The 16773-nt window shown below is 36.1% G+C and overlaps 5 protein-coding genes across 9 annotated transcripts in view; 2 read left to right on the top strand and 3 right to left on the bottom strand.

Moving 5' to 3' along the window:
* ncanb (neurocan b) overlaps positions 1 to 7451 on the bottom strand; it is a 229684-nt gene extending 222233 nt beyond the window's left edge. Inside the window, exon 1 of the mRNA XM_055218762.2 lies at positions 7373 to 7451. The gene's annotated coding sequence lies outside the window, so the exon portion shown is untranslated. The remainder of the gene's footprint in view (positions 1 to 7372) is intronic.
* nr2c2ap (nuclear receptor 2C2-associated protein) lies at positions 6653 to 9953 on the top strand. 2 transcript variants are annotated; one of them, XR_012365941.1, is made up of 6 exons: positions 6653 to 6798; positions 6935 to 7025; positions 7202 to 7307; positions 8020 to 8088; positions 8227 to 8461; positions 9815 to 9953. XR_012365941.1 is itself a non-coding variant. In XM_055218767.2 (5 exons), the coding sequence occupies exons 1-5, from the start codon at positions 6761 to 6763 to the stop codon at positions 8346 to 8348; spliced, it is 426 nt and encodes a 141-aa protein (XP_055074742.1). In that variant the 5' UTR covers positions 6653 to 6760; the 3' UTR covers positions 8349 to 8612. The 2 variants fall into 2 exon arrangements, 1 of the variants encoding a protein (XP_055074742.1); XM_055218767.2 differs by lacking the exon at positions 9815 to 9953 and having other exon boundaries at positions 8227 to 8612.
* rfxank (regulatory factor X-associated ankyrin-containing protein) lies at positions 8570 to 10989 on the bottom strand. 3 transcript variants are annotated; one of them, XM_055218764.2, is made up of 8 exons: positions 10833 to 10989; positions 10607 to 10727; positions 10024 to 10089; positions 9839 to 9939; positions 9630 to 9755; positions 9186 to 9252; positions 9037 to 9117; positions 8570 to 8761 (listed from the first exon to the last, which is right to left on the bottom strand). In XM_055218764.2, exons 2-8 carry the CDS (start codon positions 10704 to 10706, stop codon positions 8691 to 8693), a joined length of 612 nt encoding a protein of 203 aa, XP_055074739.1. In that variant the 5' UTR covers positions 10707 to 10727; positions 10833 to 10989; the 3' UTR covers positions 8570 to 8690. The 3 variants fall into 3 exon arrangements, with proteins under 3 accessions (XP_055074739.1, XP_055074741.1, XP_055074740.1); XM_055218766.2 differs by having other exon boundaries at positions 10607 to 10749; positions 10833 to 10980; XM_055218765.2 differs by having other exon boundaries at positions 10607 to 10755; positions 10833 to 10968.
* Positions 10990 to 11081: 92 nt separating this feature from the next.
* borcs8 (BLOC-1 related complex subunit 8) lies at positions 11082 to 15177 on the top strand. 2 transcript variants are annotated; one of them, XM_055218768.2, is made up of 6 exons: positions 11082 to 11273; positions 11727 to 11839; positions 12791 to 12855; positions 12952 to 13056; positions 13520 to 13605; positions 14853 to 15177. In XM_055218768.2, the coding sequence occupies exons 1-5, from the start codon at positions 11237 to 11239 to the stop codon at positions 13581 to 13583; spliced, it is 384 nt and encodes a 127-aa protein (XP_055074743.2). In that variant the 5' UTR covers positions 11082 to 11236; the 3' UTR covers positions 13584 to 13605; positions 14853 to 15177. The 2 variants fall into 2 exon arrangements, with proteins under 2 accessions (XP_055074743.2, XP_055074744.2); XM_055218769.2 differs by lacking the exon at positions 13520 to 13605.
* On the bottom strand, positions 13969 to 16773 carry tmem221 (transmembrane protein 221). The gene is made up of 3 exons (XM_055218763.2): positions 16248 to 16773; positions 15233 to 15318; positions 13969 to 14770 (listed from the first exon to the last, which is right to left on the bottom strand). Exons 1-3 carry the CDS (start codon positions 16535 to 16537, stop codon positions 14262 to 14264), a joined length of 885 nt encoding a protein of 294 aa, XP_055074738.2. The 5' UTR covers positions 16538 to 16773; the 3' UTR covers positions 13969 to 14261.

Raw genomic sequence — 16773 nt, 5'->3', positions numbered from 1 at the left:
AGCTGAACGCCGTAAATTTTTCCAATATATCAGTTTCTCATCCTATTAGCCCTGGGGCGCTAAAGGTCCAGCACCAGTGGAGTATTTAAAGCAAAGTAGGCACACTTCACAAAGTTTGCTGATGTAGGTCGTTTTAAATTTACAGTGGAAACCAATAGCACATAGGGATCGACTGCTCGGCTCAATGTACAATGACGAAGAACAATGCGCTAACAAAAGTGCTGGCTGTCATTTGCAAAAAGCTGGGTGATATGGTAAGATAGATCTCGGTTAAGGCATCAGTCTAAAGCCTGGAGTGTAGTTGGTTTTCATTACATGTACGTACGAACACGCACAGCCTTGCAAAGCATAGTTTATTTAATGTGTACGAAGACGTTCGAAGCATGCATTGCGATAAAACCCTTATACTTCTATACTTCTTGCTTTAGATATCAAGCATTCACTATACACTGTTTCTAGCTCAATTGGCAAAGCACAATGTCAGCAACACCAGGGTTAGGGTTCGATTCTGAGGTAATACATGGAGTGATTACGTGTACGAAATGCACATCAAGTAGCTGTGGATAAAAGTGTCTGCCAGATGCATAAATAATGAGAAATCAGTTATATGAATAAACATATCCACTTACAGACTAATTTAACATTTATTCAATTGCCAGACACGTCTATACAAATAAACTCCCACAATCACTGTGTCCGTGTTCTTTTCTAGTGCAAGAAGAGCAAACCGAAATTGCTCTTCTTCACATTCTAAAGCAAATGTTCCTATGACATCAGCATTACAAGACTAAGACATCTGATAGAGTGACTGAAAGCTTCCTAACAATAGGCAATTAGAGCTCATTGTGAATAATTCGCTTCTCTTCAATCTTTCTTCTACGTCCATCAATCTTTCTTCTAATTTAGTGCTGGTAGTAGCGCGAACGTTCACCCTGAATGATGACTGCAGAGTTGTCTGGGCTTGCAGGAAAGAGATAATAATGAAAAAACCTTTGCCTGCAGTTGTAAGTCAATAAAGCAGAAGAGCCTGCACTTTGTAATGGAGGAAGCTGTGCATGCTGCATGCATGTCTTTGCTCCTAAACGGTTTAATTGCAAGTCATGCTAATATTGAAGCAGATTGCTCTGGAGGAATGAGAGCGTCTTCTATTTTCAAGCCATTTTTCAGATTATTAAAACGCTTTTATCGATAGGGTTCCAAATAATTGATTGCCTGTAAATAATGTATTAACCTACGACGTGCAAAATGGAATCTCATCCATATATAATCTTTTAAGCAATGATTTCCAACACAGAACAATGACTGGAAATCAACAGCAAGAAAACGATTTTTTACATTGCACAAACAATGCATTTAAAGGCCCACTGAAGTTTCTTGACATTCATCTTTGGTGTTAAACAGACAATTGGGGCGGAGAATATAGAGTGGCTCCTCCCTCATTAAAAATACCCAATGGTGTTTAGTTTACATTACAGCCTGGAATCTCAGAAGCTGTAGTGCAAAATGATGTCATAAAAGTTGTTGAGCCTTACTGGTAGAAGTAAGGGGGGCATGCGCACACCAAAGCTTTTACGCCCGCGGCCGGCACATGTTTTCAATCGTTTCCAATGGCAGCTTGGCGTTTTTCAGCTATCGGTTTTCTTCCGCTAGAAAACTGGCTCTCAGCGTTTTTTCCGCGCTTGGCGGGTTGAAAGAGATTCAACTTTGGGTGAAAAGCTCAGTTCTCACACAGCCGTCCAATCACAGTGGAGGAGGGGCAGGACAAGTATCACAACAATCAACCGGCTGAGTTGCATATGTCCATCGTTTTTCAGACAAACACATTTTCGGATATTTTAGAAAATGTTTTAGATCTTTCAGTTAATTAAATGTGAAGTTACGGGGTCCATGACCTTCAAGTCCAAAAAAAGTGCGTCCATCCTTCACAAAATAAATCCAAACGGCTCCAGGATGATAAACGAAGGTCTTCTGAGGGTAATCCATGTGGTATTGTTGTAGAAATATCCATATTTAAAACTTTATTGACGTGGATAGCTACCTTCCGGTGGCGCCGCCATCTTGGACTCCTCTGTATTCAGGAGAGGGTATTAGCGTAGTGTACGCACTTTTCTTAGTGACGTATGACAAATTCGGAGGGCGGGGGCACAGAGCAGCAGCAGAGAAACCTCCGTAGGCTGCGTAAGCGCTCATCCTGAATGCGGACGCGACTGGGATGGCGGCGCTGCTGTAGGGTGGTTGTTTACGTTGATGGAGTTTTGAATATGGATATTTCTGCGGCAGCGCCGCGCGGATTGCCCTCGGGGGACCTTTGCTTGTCATCCTGGAGCCGTTTGGATTTGTTTTGTGGGGGATGGACGCACTTTTTTTGGACTTGGGGGTCGTGGACCCCGCAACTTCACATTCAATCAACCGAAAGATCCAAAACATTTTCCAAAATATCCGAAAATGTGTTTGTCTGAAAAACGATGGACGTGTGCAACTCGGACAGCTTGGGGGTGGGTGGATCGTGAGTTTAATATCATTTTTGTCAGAACTATCCCTTTAAACCCAGCAAGCATTAGCCGTTATTTACAGTCTAGGTTACTAAAGACTTGTTTTTGCCAAAATAACTTGCGAGATGTATGATATTCCATCATGTAAGCAAAGTCAACAGTGATAAAAAGGTGTTTGGTTTCATTTAGTTATTTATTTTAAAGGGGTGATATGATGAGATTTCATGTTTTCCTTTGTCTTTGAAGTGTTAAAAGTTGTTTGTGCATATAGAAGATGCGTAAAAAAATGCAAAGATTAAAATCATAAACCCAAAGAGATATTCCTTCTAAAAGTGAGGGCTCATCCAAACCTTCCTATCTATGTCACTTTGTGGGAAGATTTGCATAACACCGCCTAAATGTATATGCAAATAAGACACACATTTTATTATCGTTGTAGTATTGTTGACGCTGCCATGTCGTTGAGTTGAGACACTGGCTTTGGGAGCTGATATTCCAAATATGGTAAAGGGCTTGAGGTATTGGGCCAGTCACAATGCACTGGATAGCTGGCCAATCAGAGCACACAAATATTGACGCGTTTCAGAAAAGGTGGGGCATAGTAGGGGTGTGCGATATGACCATATTTGATCGTGAATTATAAAAAAAATTTCTTGCATTTTTCTTGAATTTAGTGTTTAAGAAAAATGTTCAAGATTTTTTGCTTACCCCATTGGCAGATTTTTTTGCTTGTTTTATGCGAGAAAAACCGCACTTAAATTTGATATTTTTGGTCTAAAAACTAGACTTATTTTCTTTGATCGTTTTGCTCATCAAGAAAAAGCATCTTAGTTTAAGAATTTTTAGATATTTTTACTGAAAACAAGACAAAAATACTAAGAATTATTTTTCTTGAAAATAATTTTTTGCAGTGTACATCAATATGCGACAAGGCACGCACTACATAAAGGCAAGGTGAAGGGCCGTGTATACATTTTTTACGCGTTCGGAACGCGCGCATGTGTCCGCGGAGCTTTCAAAGTATACTCACTGAAGCTATGCGTGGATGGCAGTGTTCGACACATGATACAAATGATTTCTTATTCAATTATTGCTCTACCAGGCCATCAGGGCAGCACTGATTTGGCAACATTTACAGTAGATTTAAAAAATTTGGATAAGTGAAGAAAAGTAGCCGATCCACCATTGCAAACAAAGTTCAGAACAAACATCAATAAAACAAAGAACAGGAATAAAACATTATGGTCAGAAAATGCTCCACAGCTTTCTGTTCTTGGAAGATTTGAAAATAAAGAAGAGAAAACGATAGTGTTTGTGCAAATGCTGTCTATTTCCTTTGTGTAATTTTTGTAGTGGAGTGTCTTGTCTCAATATTTTCTTGTGCATGCGCTGTTGTACACATACTGTCCGTGCACTTTCTGCGCATATATTTGTTACCTTGTAGGACTGCATTTTTAAATGGGGGCATTAGTATGGCTGTATTAAGGCTCAGTAATGGCAAAATAGTCTTTAAAGAGTAACATAACCCCTGGTCAGAGCCTGACTCCACCCATTGGCAATATTTGAAAAATGCAAGAAAAGTGGGCAGACCCCAACGGAGATGGAGGGGCAAACTAATCTCGTACCAAGTTTGTGGTGAGATCGTAAAAAAAGGCGTGGTAACCTTGAACCTGCTTACGTAGGATCATACCGCTTACATCAGGCAGTACAGCAACATCCAACAGGAAAATTCAACTGCAGTAGCCACCGTTCAACCTGAAGAGGGCAGCACTCAGACATTTTTACACCATATATTGTAGCATTCAAACATTTTATACCCAAATGTCAAAGAAGTTACTCAAATCACTGAACAGCACTAATAAAGCCCCATTCTTACAGATCATTAACTAAAAAAAGGTGGTTTAAGGTTTAGTTACTCTTTAAAAAAACAACATGAAAAAAGAGTTGTGCTAAAATCGGGAAATCGTGATTTTGCCTAAACCAATCGTTATATGATATGTTCCCCATATTGCCCACCCCTAGGGCATAATAATGCAACAATTATGTACGCTATGTGGAAAATAATGTGTTTTGTAAACCTTAAACATACACCTAATACACAAAATAATGTTCTTTTTAGCAACGTCATATGACCCCTTTAATTACATTTCATTTTGGGCTTTGGCTAGACTTCTATAAAATTTCCACTAAACTAAATTTTAGTTTTAGACGTCTGGACTGTGTTTGGACACAGACGCTGTTACACAACTTTTAAAACCCAAAATTGCTTGCTGGGAAAATGCTTATTTCCTCTAAAATTTTGTCTATGTTTGATAGGATACTAGTTTAAAGATACTAAAAAAATCTATTCGATTTTATGGGGACTTTAAATTTCCAAGAAGCCGCCCTGAATCTTAAATGGCCTATGAAATCATTACATAAAAAGTAATTTTCCATAGCCCAATTATATAAGCATTGTCCTGCATCTTAAAATTAAGCGCCGTTTCATTCGACAGTTATTTACATTATAAAATTAAAATACACAGAAGATTTGAGTGTATTTTCATTAAAAGCATCTGAAAGGTAGTCATGATTTTGAGGTTTTAATCTGTTTGTTCTTTCATCTGAGCAATCTGCTCGAGTGCTCATAGATCGTAAACCTTGAGACCAATCAAACAGCCCAGAGACGGGAAGCACATTTACAATGTTGTCAGCACAGCCCTTTCTTTCTCCGATCCTGCTTCACTTTACAGGAAAAAGAAACATTTCATCTTAAAATAGCCAAACACTATTTTTAGATTAAAGCTGTAACTGATGTAAGACAAAAGTAAGAAAATTGTGTATTTCCGGAACTTGGTAATGAGTAAAACCATAAATGTCGCCTACAGAAGATAAGGCAATTAATTTTGTGTTTATTTTCACAATGCAATGCATTTTTTTTGTGGTTTTGAAACGGTTCTTTACTGTTCTGTGGCCCAACATCATACAAAGTAAAAATATCTTAGGTGAAAAATGTAAGAACTTCAATATTCAGAATGATTAACATCGCTGCTATAAAAACAATAGAAACCATCACAGAAATTCAAATAGATTTAATGGTTATAATGGGAATTATAATTGATCTCTGTGGGTTTCTACTGGTAATGTGTTGGGTTATATTGGTGGGTATTAATCTGCTGGATAGGAACACCATTAAATCCTACTGAAATAAGACCCAAAACAATTTGTGTTTTGTTTTTCAGAAGGGATTGCATCAGCTGAATAGGAAAAGTGGATTTCTATGAAGCTGGGCTGACAAGTACCAGCATCAAAACACTGAGTGCAACGCGCAGCCTTTAAAGATAACAAGGTATCTTCTTCCTTTAAAACTTCATCCTATAATTTTGCATTGCTACACATTATATTTAACAGCATGATAGACTCTTTGAATGTCACACATGGCACACTGGGTTGAATCCTCACAAACTCTATCATTATTTCCCTTTCTGCAAGGTAGTTTTTCTCAATCAAAAGCAAGATGATTTAATATTATTCACAATAAGACATGCCAAGCAGGCGGCACAGCGGCTCAGTGGGCAGCACTGTTGCCTTACAGCAAAAAGGTCCCTGGTTTGAGCCCCGTCTAGTTTGCATATTCTCCCTGTATCAGCATGGGTTCCCTCCCACAGGCCAAAAACATGCAAGTTAGGTAAATTGGAGATACCAAATTGCCCCTTCCCCAACCTGTGTATGGATTAACTGGTTCTCGCCATAAATATAGCCCTAGATGCTGGAATGGTGTGAAGAATGAATAAAGAAAGAAAGAAAGAAAGAAGCCAAGCATTAAAAGGGCTTAAAATCTATATATCTCTTAGCAATAATTATAAGTGGGGGACAATGGTGGGCCTTAAAGTAAAAAAAAAAATGTTGAGATATAATGGCATAGCAGTATATAATGAAATACAAGCTCAAAGAGGGTTCTAGCTAGAGGGGATACAGCTACGGCCAAATCTCGCGAGATATTGAGTTTAGGGTTCGTTTTGGGGGCAGGATTAGGATGAAAACAGCGGTTCTGCTAGACAGGATACAGCTACGGCCTAAATCCTGTAAAATGTCAAGTTTAGGGTTAGGTTTGGGGGTAGGAGGATTACGAGATTTTGGCCGTAGCTGTATCGCTTCTAGCCACAACCCTCAAAGAGGACCTGACAATTGAGGAGCAACACTGGCATCTACTGGCAGGAAAAGGAATCAGAGTGACATCCCCGTGTCGTCATTTTGTCACGTGTCTGAGTTGAAAGGTCGTGGATAATATGGCAGCTTCATTGATTTGTAACAACACGCAAAGCAGGTAAGAATAACGTTATTATTTGTAAAATATCGGTATGCTAAATGAGTATGTATTAGTGAAACGCAGTATAGGCTCAGGCTGTTGTACTATAATAGGTGAGATCACGTAAACTAAGTTTATAATATTATACATACAGGGTGAGCTCAGTGCTGAACAGAGATGTCAAACAATTTGGCAAAAAGTTTATGTTTGATGCCAATGAAGAGACATGCTGGAACTCTGACCAGGTAATTTATTTTAATACAAATAACGTTATCAAGGTTAAACTGTATTAAGACACGGTAAATTTGCTGTTATTATGTTTGAACTACAAATACCTTAACGTATAAATACTGTATTGATATCATTTTAAATTATTTTTTAAAGGCTACTTCCCCCTATTAATATTTGTTTGGTCTTTTAGGGTGGATCTCAGTGGGTTATTTTGGATTTTCCACAGCCGGTGAAAGCGACCGAGCTGAGGCTCCAATTTCAAGGAGGATTTTCAGGGAAATCCTGCAAACTAGAAGGTTTTTGTCAACGTTAAACTCTTATCTTCGAGATATCTGTAACAGAAAAAGCTTTCAAGACCTACCATGAGTTCCGACAGTTTGTTTTTGCGTGACTTTCAACTTTTTTAACAACCCAGATGACCAGATCCGCCAATCAGAGAAGCCTCTGTTACCATAGAAACACAAATCGCGGCAAAGGAACTAAACTGGATTTTAATCGTAAAGTTTGAAATATATTTTAAATTAATGTATTTTTTTTAAATAAACAATTTATTAATTGTATTTTGTATCATATTTAATAAATATTTAATAATTACAATTTTTTCTTAATTGTTTTGTTTATAAATATTTTGTTAATGTCATTTCTTAATGGTTAATACTAAAACGAAAAGTCATAATTCAATTTAACCCTACTGTTTATTAAATATTTTATTGTTTAACTAAAATAAAATAAAGTTGAGCCCATCAGTACCTCTTTTTATAACTTTTCCTTTCCAGAAATCAAACATATCCCACTTTTGCCTTAATAAATAAGCTGTTTCTGTCATGATGAATGGAAAATGCCTTTATAACTAAACTGCTGGTAATTCAGTGTTACTTTATATTACAATTATTTTACTGTTAATTTTAATAGATTAAGTAATACGTATGTTTACATTAAACTGCATGTTAAATCAATTGCAAGTACAAGAATATAAATAATAAGTATTGAAATACATTTTCTTTACAGGTAGTGCCAAAGATGATGACCTCAAACATATTTTAGACTTTTATCCAGAGGACGACAACAGTCTACAGATATCCTTATATGTGCTGCTGTTTCTACACTATATTTAAACATACATATTTAGATGCATGCACATCATCACCTCATCCTTCGGGCAGCACAACACCACATCCATCCCAAGCTTATCGAATCCTTGATTCCTCACCCACAGTTTTCCCATTCCGGATAGTCCTTTGGTGCAGAGACTTAAAATAGTGTTTGAAAACAGTACTGACTTTTTTGGAAGAATAATTGTTTACACTTTGGACATCCTGGGGGAAAAAGTTTTGTAATGTTCTGAGAAAAAGAGCCGAGAGGAAGTATGAAGAGGAGGGAATGCCAACCAGCTTTTTTCCTTTGGTGATTGACAGACTCCGTTCACCTCTGCGCACGAAGTCCCTTCTTGGTAATATCAAGTTTCTTTGTATTTGTAATACAGAGGGTCTGGATGTACCAATTTTGATCATATATTTACACAGTATGCCTTTTCAAGTCAATACAGATGTAAACTATGTGTTTATAAGAGTGTTTTTATTAAAAAAGTATAGAAAATCTGATTTCTCTTTACATCTTCCATTTCAACCTATAAAGTATGCAGGATTATTGAAGAACAGTTTTTAAGGCAGACGTTTGCTTCATGTGTTTTCCGATACCGAAACTGGCCCCCGAAACAGTTTCAGTATGTGATCTTCAAGGAGTTTTTGCACTGCAAACAAATTGGTAGACACAACTGTTAGCATGATGAACTACAAAACGACTTATAGAGCAGTGTTTCCCAACCCTGTTCCAACAATGCATGTTTAGGATGTCTCCCAAATCTGACCCTATTCTATCTTGGAGTCTCTACCAGTGGCATTTTGAGGACTTGAAAACATTTTAGTTCACAAATTTAATTGATTTTATTATTAGCCTTCTCATTCAGTACACAAATTCTGTCGTAGAGTAAAATGAATTATTTGTTTGGATGGTGATGATTGGTACCTTTTTTGTGGCCCAAAGCAACGGCAAGGGCCACAGGGCTGTATCCAGAGTCTGCTTCAAATGTGATGTCTGCCCCAGATCCTGAACACAAAGTTACCTCTTAGGCTTTATCACAAATGTGCTTGAAAAATAAATGTCAATAGACTTACTTAAGAGAGCTTCGACACATTTCAAGTGATTCCCGCGAACTGCGTACAGAAGAGGAGTCCCGCCATTCTGTTTTAAAAAGTAATTTTTTGAAGTATACTGATATATATATATATATATATATATATACGCACACACACATTCATTTAAGAAACATTTACATGTGTATATCTATTTATTTGTATATATTCCTTATTACATATTAAAAAAATTATATATATATATATGTATATATATATATATATATATATATATATTCCTTATTACATATATATACATATATATATACATATATATATATATACATATATATATATATATATATATATATATAAAAAAATATATATATTTTAAATATACATAATAATTACAAACAAAACTCACTTTTATTTTGTATGCGATTAATCTTTGGCCACCACTAATAATAATCAAAGTAATATACATACCCAATCATAGGAATCAATATCAACCTCATGTTGTAGCAGAATATTAACAATATCTGCAAATCCCCCAGCGCTGGCCAAAGACAGGGCGCTTTCTCGTTCCCGGGCCATCGTTTTCGGATCTGCCCCCTGATTAAAAACAAAAAGAGTGTTGTTTTACACTATCCTGACTAATTTTGTCTCACCAGTTTGAAGATAGATGTCCGTCTCACCTTCTGAAGTAAAAACTCTACCATTGTTATCTCTCCAAAAGCAGCCGCCCACATCAGTGGCGTGAAACCTCGCTCATCTTGACTGTTCAACAGAGAACTGTCTGCAAGAGCAACCATGCATACTGTATGTATATCACATGTTTTGTATATGACCTTTAAATTGTTCATGTTGAATTATCAGGTACCTCTGGCAAGATGTGTCTCTACTTGGGAAATCTCTCCCTGGGCTGACAGCTGATGAATGGAGAGGACTACAGGAAAAAAAACATAAACATTATAGAAGAATAAATAACAAAAAGACTGCATTTGTGTAGCTTGGATTTTGTTAGCAACACAAAGGTTATGGGTTTGTTTAGGAAACATACATACTGAATAAATGTACCTTGAATGCAAGTCACTTTAAATAAAAGTGTCTGTCAATACATGGATTTAGATGCCTTTAAGCATTTTACCTTGCAAGTTACTTAAAAATTATCCTTTACTATAGTAGACTGCAATAAATTGTATTTATATTATGGTAATAATTACTACACTTTGTTATTTATTGTATACGATTATTATACTTTATTAACTTTAAACTGCAGTGAATTATGTACTATAATTTAATATTTACTATGATAGTTAAAAAATACTATAGTAACTTACAGTATGCTCCAAATTATTTTTATTTTATGACAGTAATTACTTATACAAAGTTATTATGCTTTTATTATTTTTATTTTATTGCAAATATGGTATTTTGTGTTGTGTGAGAGGCTGCGGACTCACCATCTAAAGTGGCCGGGCGGACTGTGGCCTCGTTCCCACGCTGTTTGTTCGTCAGTGTAGTCGAGTGATTTAAAACACTCTCGTCAGGTCTGTTTTCCATTATCTCTGATCATTACTCCTGCTTTAAAAGTAAACAAGTACACCTATGACTACAATATCACCATCAAGTACCGAAGCTTAATATGAATGTACTAATATCAAAAATTAGTATGAAAGTGTAACTTACCTTTGATTACAAACACTTTATGATCCCTAATGTCATGAACACAATAGAAATTGCACTTGACGAGCTTAGTGCTTTTATTTCCTCATCGTTTGCAAAAGTGAAACTGAAATAGGAGACTTTCACGTGCGTTGAGTTAAACACACCCCACACAAATATAAGCGTATAGGCATTTGTAATAGTTTTAAACAAAACTTTATGCGATAATATAGTATAATAGATTTTTAGATGCAAAAATATTCTTATCCTTCTTGGAAATTAGATTTGGAAATGTGCCTAGGAACTATTTATTAGGCTGGAGTTCTTCCGGGCGATATTTTAGGTGCACAGTCGTAGGAAACCAGCGGCGCTTTCATAACAGAAGTAATATTTATCGTTCGTTTATTTACGGATTTTAAACCATTAAAATGGACGATCAAGAAATGCAGTTAAAAGTGAAAAGAGGTACTGTGGCTACAATCACAATTCCGATGTTTGTTGTTATAGTTTATAGATAAAATATACGATTTTACCACGTCCATTAATGTTTCTGCGTTTGTAATCGTTGTTTTACATTTAACTTATATGTAACTTATCGTTTTAATTCCGAATTATTTATATAGTGCTCTTTACAATGGTCTTCGTTGCAAAGCAGCTTTAATTGCTAAAAAAGATACAAAATCAGAAAATTATGTTTTTTTAAATAATGATATAGAAACATAAAAGGAAAATTACATAACAGATGAAAGAAAAAAAAACACGTGAAAGCACGTGCAACAGTGCCACACGTATAAGAAATGAGAAATACAATATTTATGTAGGCTGTGTTTTGTCGAGATTTGTGATTACATTAATCCCAATGTAATAAACTACTGGAGGTATATTGATTTTTGTGTGTTTTATTTTTGTATGTTGCAGTGACTGATAAATTCACAGAGAGTATGTATGTGTTGGCCAATGAACCGTCTATAGCTCTATACCGACTACAAGAACATGTCAGGAGATCCTTACCAGAGCTCGTGCAGCACAAGGTGCTTTATCATCTTCTTTAATAATATTTATTTTAACTGTATAACCAATGTTGAAGATACTATATAGTGATTTTCTCAAAAAAAAAATTCATTTGAGGATTTTAAAATATATTTGTTTAACCGTACGCATGTGACGAATTGACTTGGGTCCCTGTGCCGAATAAACAATGCAAATTCTGGTGGTTTCCATTACAATATACAAACCATCAGCTGTTAACAATTCAAACCATTACAAATTTTCTTTACATTTCCCATCCACCAAATGACATCCCACCAATATACCCAGGGTTGCCAGATCCGCGTAACAAAGCCAGCACAATGGCCATTTAAAATAGGTCCAAAAGCATATTAATGACTATTCACAGCTCAAACACCAATAACTAGTGAACCAAATCCTTCCCCATCTAACCCGCAGAAACAGTTTAAAAGTAGCTGGCAACGCTGAATATACCGAACACATATCAGTAGAGACCAGCAGATACCATTATAGTGTCTATTAAAACCAAGACATCTCCCAATATAACCATAAATCCAGAATTTCTGTGATTTCTGTTTTTTTTAAAGCAACCCAAATTGTAAAATTGAAACTGTATCCTGCAGTGTTCTCAATTATAGTCATGTTATTCATCTTCTAGTATAATTTCATCTGTTTGGTATCAAACAAACCCCAGAAAAAGACAGTGTAAAAAATTACAACAAAAGAAGTAAAAAAAAAAACACTAGAAAGGGGTGTATCTCCACATTGTATATATCAGTCTAAAAATGTGAATATTAATCTGGGCTCTTCAAGTAATGTAAAATGTTTTCACGTAGGACAGTTATTGTTATCAAGTGGGTTAAACGTTAAAATTAGTATGTAATCGGTTTTCGTTTAGATTAATTTTGTAAATTAATCTTAAGTTAAATTCCTGAATAGCATAGTTTATATTGAAGTATTTTTCTTTTTTGTAGACAGATATGCAGAGCTGGGAAGAGCAAAGCCAAGGAGCGATATACACTGTCGAATATGCATGCAGGTACTATTTGCATATCCAAGCAAACATAAATCACTTATTGCAGCTAATGTTTTTTTTTAAGTTATTTGATATGTAACCCTTTCTCTTTGTTTTCAGTGCTGTGAAAAGCATGACAAATAGTAGCCTGTATTTTAAGAACATAGACGGTCTCCTCCGACAAGCCATTTCGCTGAAGGAGCAGATCAACTCACAGGGACGCAGGTACAAAACATAAAACTTTCCACTAAGAATAAGAACACTACAGTCAGATATCTTTTATAGATATATTATTCATATATATATATATATATATATATATATATATCTATCTATCTATCTATCTATCTATCTATCTATCTATCTATCTATCTATCTATCTATCTATCTATCTATCTATCTATCTATCTATCTATCTATCTATCTATCTATCTATCTATCTATCTATATATATATATATATATATATATATATATATAAATCAATTTGATCATACAATAGCTTTAAAAAGATACAATATAAAGTTTTTGTTAGATATTCACTTCAAAGACATCAAAGTTTTGCAAATGTTCATTTTTCATTATTTTTACATGTAACTTTTTTGTGTCTCTTTAATTTTTTTAATTTCTCATTTGCATCATTTTTAATTTGCTATTTTTTCTGTTTGTGTACATGCATGTTGCTTTAGTGCTGTGAAACCTCCATTTAATCCAAATGATACATCCGCACATGCTACAGTCACACCACCTTGACTCATGAAGGTGTTTCTTCAAGGTTAGTTTTCCTTCAGCCATTGCTACTTTTAGCATTGCGTGTAGTTATTTTGTCTTATGTGCAAAACCTTCAGTTGATCTGTTAAAGGTCAGGAACTTTTGTTGTACTATTTTTGTTTCATTGTGATAGCAATTTAAAAAAAATGCATTTGGGCTGACTTTTGCCATGTTTACTTGCAGTAAATTGTGTATGATATATAAGTCAGTTGTATAGTTTTAACAATAACTTTACTAAATACATGATCTAATAGCAAAGCTATACAAAATTCCGTAATAGTAATTTTACAATATGTCACCCTGTCTGAAAACCCAGATAAAAGTTTTTTTTTGCCATTTACTGTTTTCTACATAAAATCATCCTAAATAATGTGGAAAAAAATATCTTTAATATTGACTAAGGTCATGACAAATATTGAAATCAATGACTGAAATCAAACTTTTCTCCTAATCTCATCATTAGATAGAGTCACATATTAACATTAGTGTACAAAAACATATGATCTCATCATATAAATTGGCCTAGAGTAAGAATATAGCAAGAATAAAAACACAAGAATAAACAGATAGTCATTTTGTAATCTTCATCCCAGCATCTGTTTTAGCATAGGCACATTATATATATTTCCTCATATTAAATAATGCCCATCTCAATACTATTCATACTAAAGTAGAGTCCCTGACTGTGGATTTGCGAGCCAGTACAGCTCTCATCTCGCTGTTGACCCCGGTCCAGGGTTTGGCATGGGCGTGCGACTGTGGGGACTCATCTGAAGCGGTCCGGTGCGTCCGGCCACCACCGTAACCATCTATATCGCGAGGCCCGTTCGACGGAGAGTACTGTGGTTTCTGTCTGGGATAGTTGTCGTGTTGTCTGGGATAGTTGTCGGTAGAATTAGAGAAATGGGCGTGCAGACCGGCTAAGCTGTGCTGCCTCCGTGGCTGGTCCCCGAGTCTCAGGTTCGACCTTTGAATATCAGGACCGCTAAAGTGGTCGTTTTGGTATCCGGGGTGGGCATGTTGTTTGCGGAAACGTCTGGCGGTACATGTGGCCTGTATAAGGGCGTGAATAACGATGAATTGCAGGACGAGAACCCCAGAGGAAAGCACGCAGGCGCCGGCTATTCCAGTCTCGATTTCAAACACCAATAACATGTAAATGGACATAGCTGTAAAAGAAATTTGGAAGTTAGTGTCTATCATATTATGACTTCAGACATGTTTATAAAATGATGCATTCTTTTTAAACAGGAAAAGAGCTTTGGATCCCGGCATGATTAAAGATGGAGGGGATAAGCAGAGCTCTGGGATATAAACCCATGCACTCATAAGCCCAATGAAGGAATTTTGGATGAGACCATCTACAGTTTATTCCCATTCATGATGATTGTGGGTCTACGTTTGTAAGCATAAGATGAAATGTTTAGGGATCAGGTACTGTATTAGGAAGTATGTGTGATGTTTATAAGCTGCATAAATGTGTGTTTGCACTATAAATCATGTATAGTAAAGAGGACAACATGTGCATTCTGTAAGTATGTTCTGTATCTAAAAATATTAAACATTTTAAAGAGAATGCATGGGTCATGACATTCATGTGGTTACATTTGGCCACTTTTTTTAATACGTACCTGCTAGGTAAACTGAAACGCCGAGGCAAAACAGCCCAATGGCCACGTGTCGGACTGCTCTGCTATCCATTAGGAACCAGTCGGCCCTTGGGATGTAAACAAAAATGTGAGTTTATTCTGTGAACTAGTACCTGCGGCAAAATTTGCAAAACAAATAGGCTTTTAAATAACCTGTTTCCGAAAATGCTAAAAGCTAAAGCAATACGTGTTCGATATAGGCTACAGTTTAAGTGGTTATAGACGAATACAAGACCCTGATACATTTACAATTCTTTACATTTACGCATTCGGCAGATGCTTTTATTCAAAGCGACTTACAGTGCATTCAATCTATACATTTTTGATCAGTATGTTTGTTCCTGGGTATCGATCCAGCCACCTTTGCAAATGTTTTCAATTAAAAATGCATTTACAAACATTAAGTGACGTCTACACATAAATAATTTATTATATACAGGTATGATTTATTTGTGGATGTTGAATTTAAAGGGATAGTTCACCCAAAAGTGAAAGTTTTGTCATCATTTACTCACCCTCATGTTGTTACAAACCTGTATGAGTTTTTATTTTATTTTGATGAACCCAAAAGAAGATATTTTGATAAATGATGGTAAGCACAAAGCTGCCGTACCCATTGACTTCCATAGTAGGAAAACAAATATTATAGAATTATTGTTATAAATGATAAAGAAGATATTTTAAATAAATGATGGTAGGCACACAGTTGACGGTACCCATTGAATCCCATCGTATGCGTTTATCCTACTATGGAGGTCAATGGGTACAACCATCATTTATCAAAGTGACTTCTTTCGTGTTTATCGGAAAGAGGAAATTCATGCAGATTTGGAGCAGCATGGGGGTGAAGAGATGGTGACGGAGTTTTCATTTTTGGTTGAACTATCCCTTTAACAGGTAGTTCAAAGACACCTTTGTGTCCAAATACTTACCTGTGCAAATACTTTAGTACATCTTTTTTAAATCTGCGTATTTATACTATCAAAAAAGCAATTACCTTTGGGTATCTGCTGTCCCTTTGCTTAATTCGTTTGTGAAATAACTATGAAGCAAACAAACAGCCACGGTGCTCAGGTTGAGAGTTAGAGAAAAGGCTGACAGGACTGTAGAAACGGGCAATAAAACCGCGATAACTTCAGTCGCCAGGAATGACGGCGTGCCCTTAATAGTGGCCTGTTGGGCTTGAAGCTGGAAAATCAAAATGACGGATAATATGGACATTATTGCGGATAAAATCCCCAAAAGCGCGAGCACCACCAGCGAACGCTGGCTGTACGAATGCGTCATTCCGAAAGCGTTTTGCGCTAAGTTTAACGAATACGAACAGCTATAAATCCGCAAAAGTCCATCGATAAGTCTCTTTTTAAAGATTTAACCTCGACGACTGGTTTCTGTCCTTTTTTCTTTGCACAGTTTGCGATGCAAAACGGTGCAAGCGCGCGCTGGAATGCGCGTCCGTGTTGTTGTTCAGCCGGAGCATGTGATCTACTTTAAACCGATTTAAAACTTTATGCAACAATGGC

Source organism: Misgurnus anguillicaudatus, chromosome 23, assembly GCF_027580225.2.
Source record: "Misgurnus anguillicaudatus chromosome 23, ASM2758022v2, whole genome shotgun sequence".
In the NCBI taxonomy this organism is placed as follows: Eukaryota; Metazoa; Chordata; class Actinopteri; order Cypriniformes; family Cobitidae; genus Misgurnus; species Misgurnus anguillicaudatus.
The sequence above is the reverse complement of the archived record's forward strand: the minus strand, read 5'-3'. Positions and strand labels throughout refer to the sequence as shown.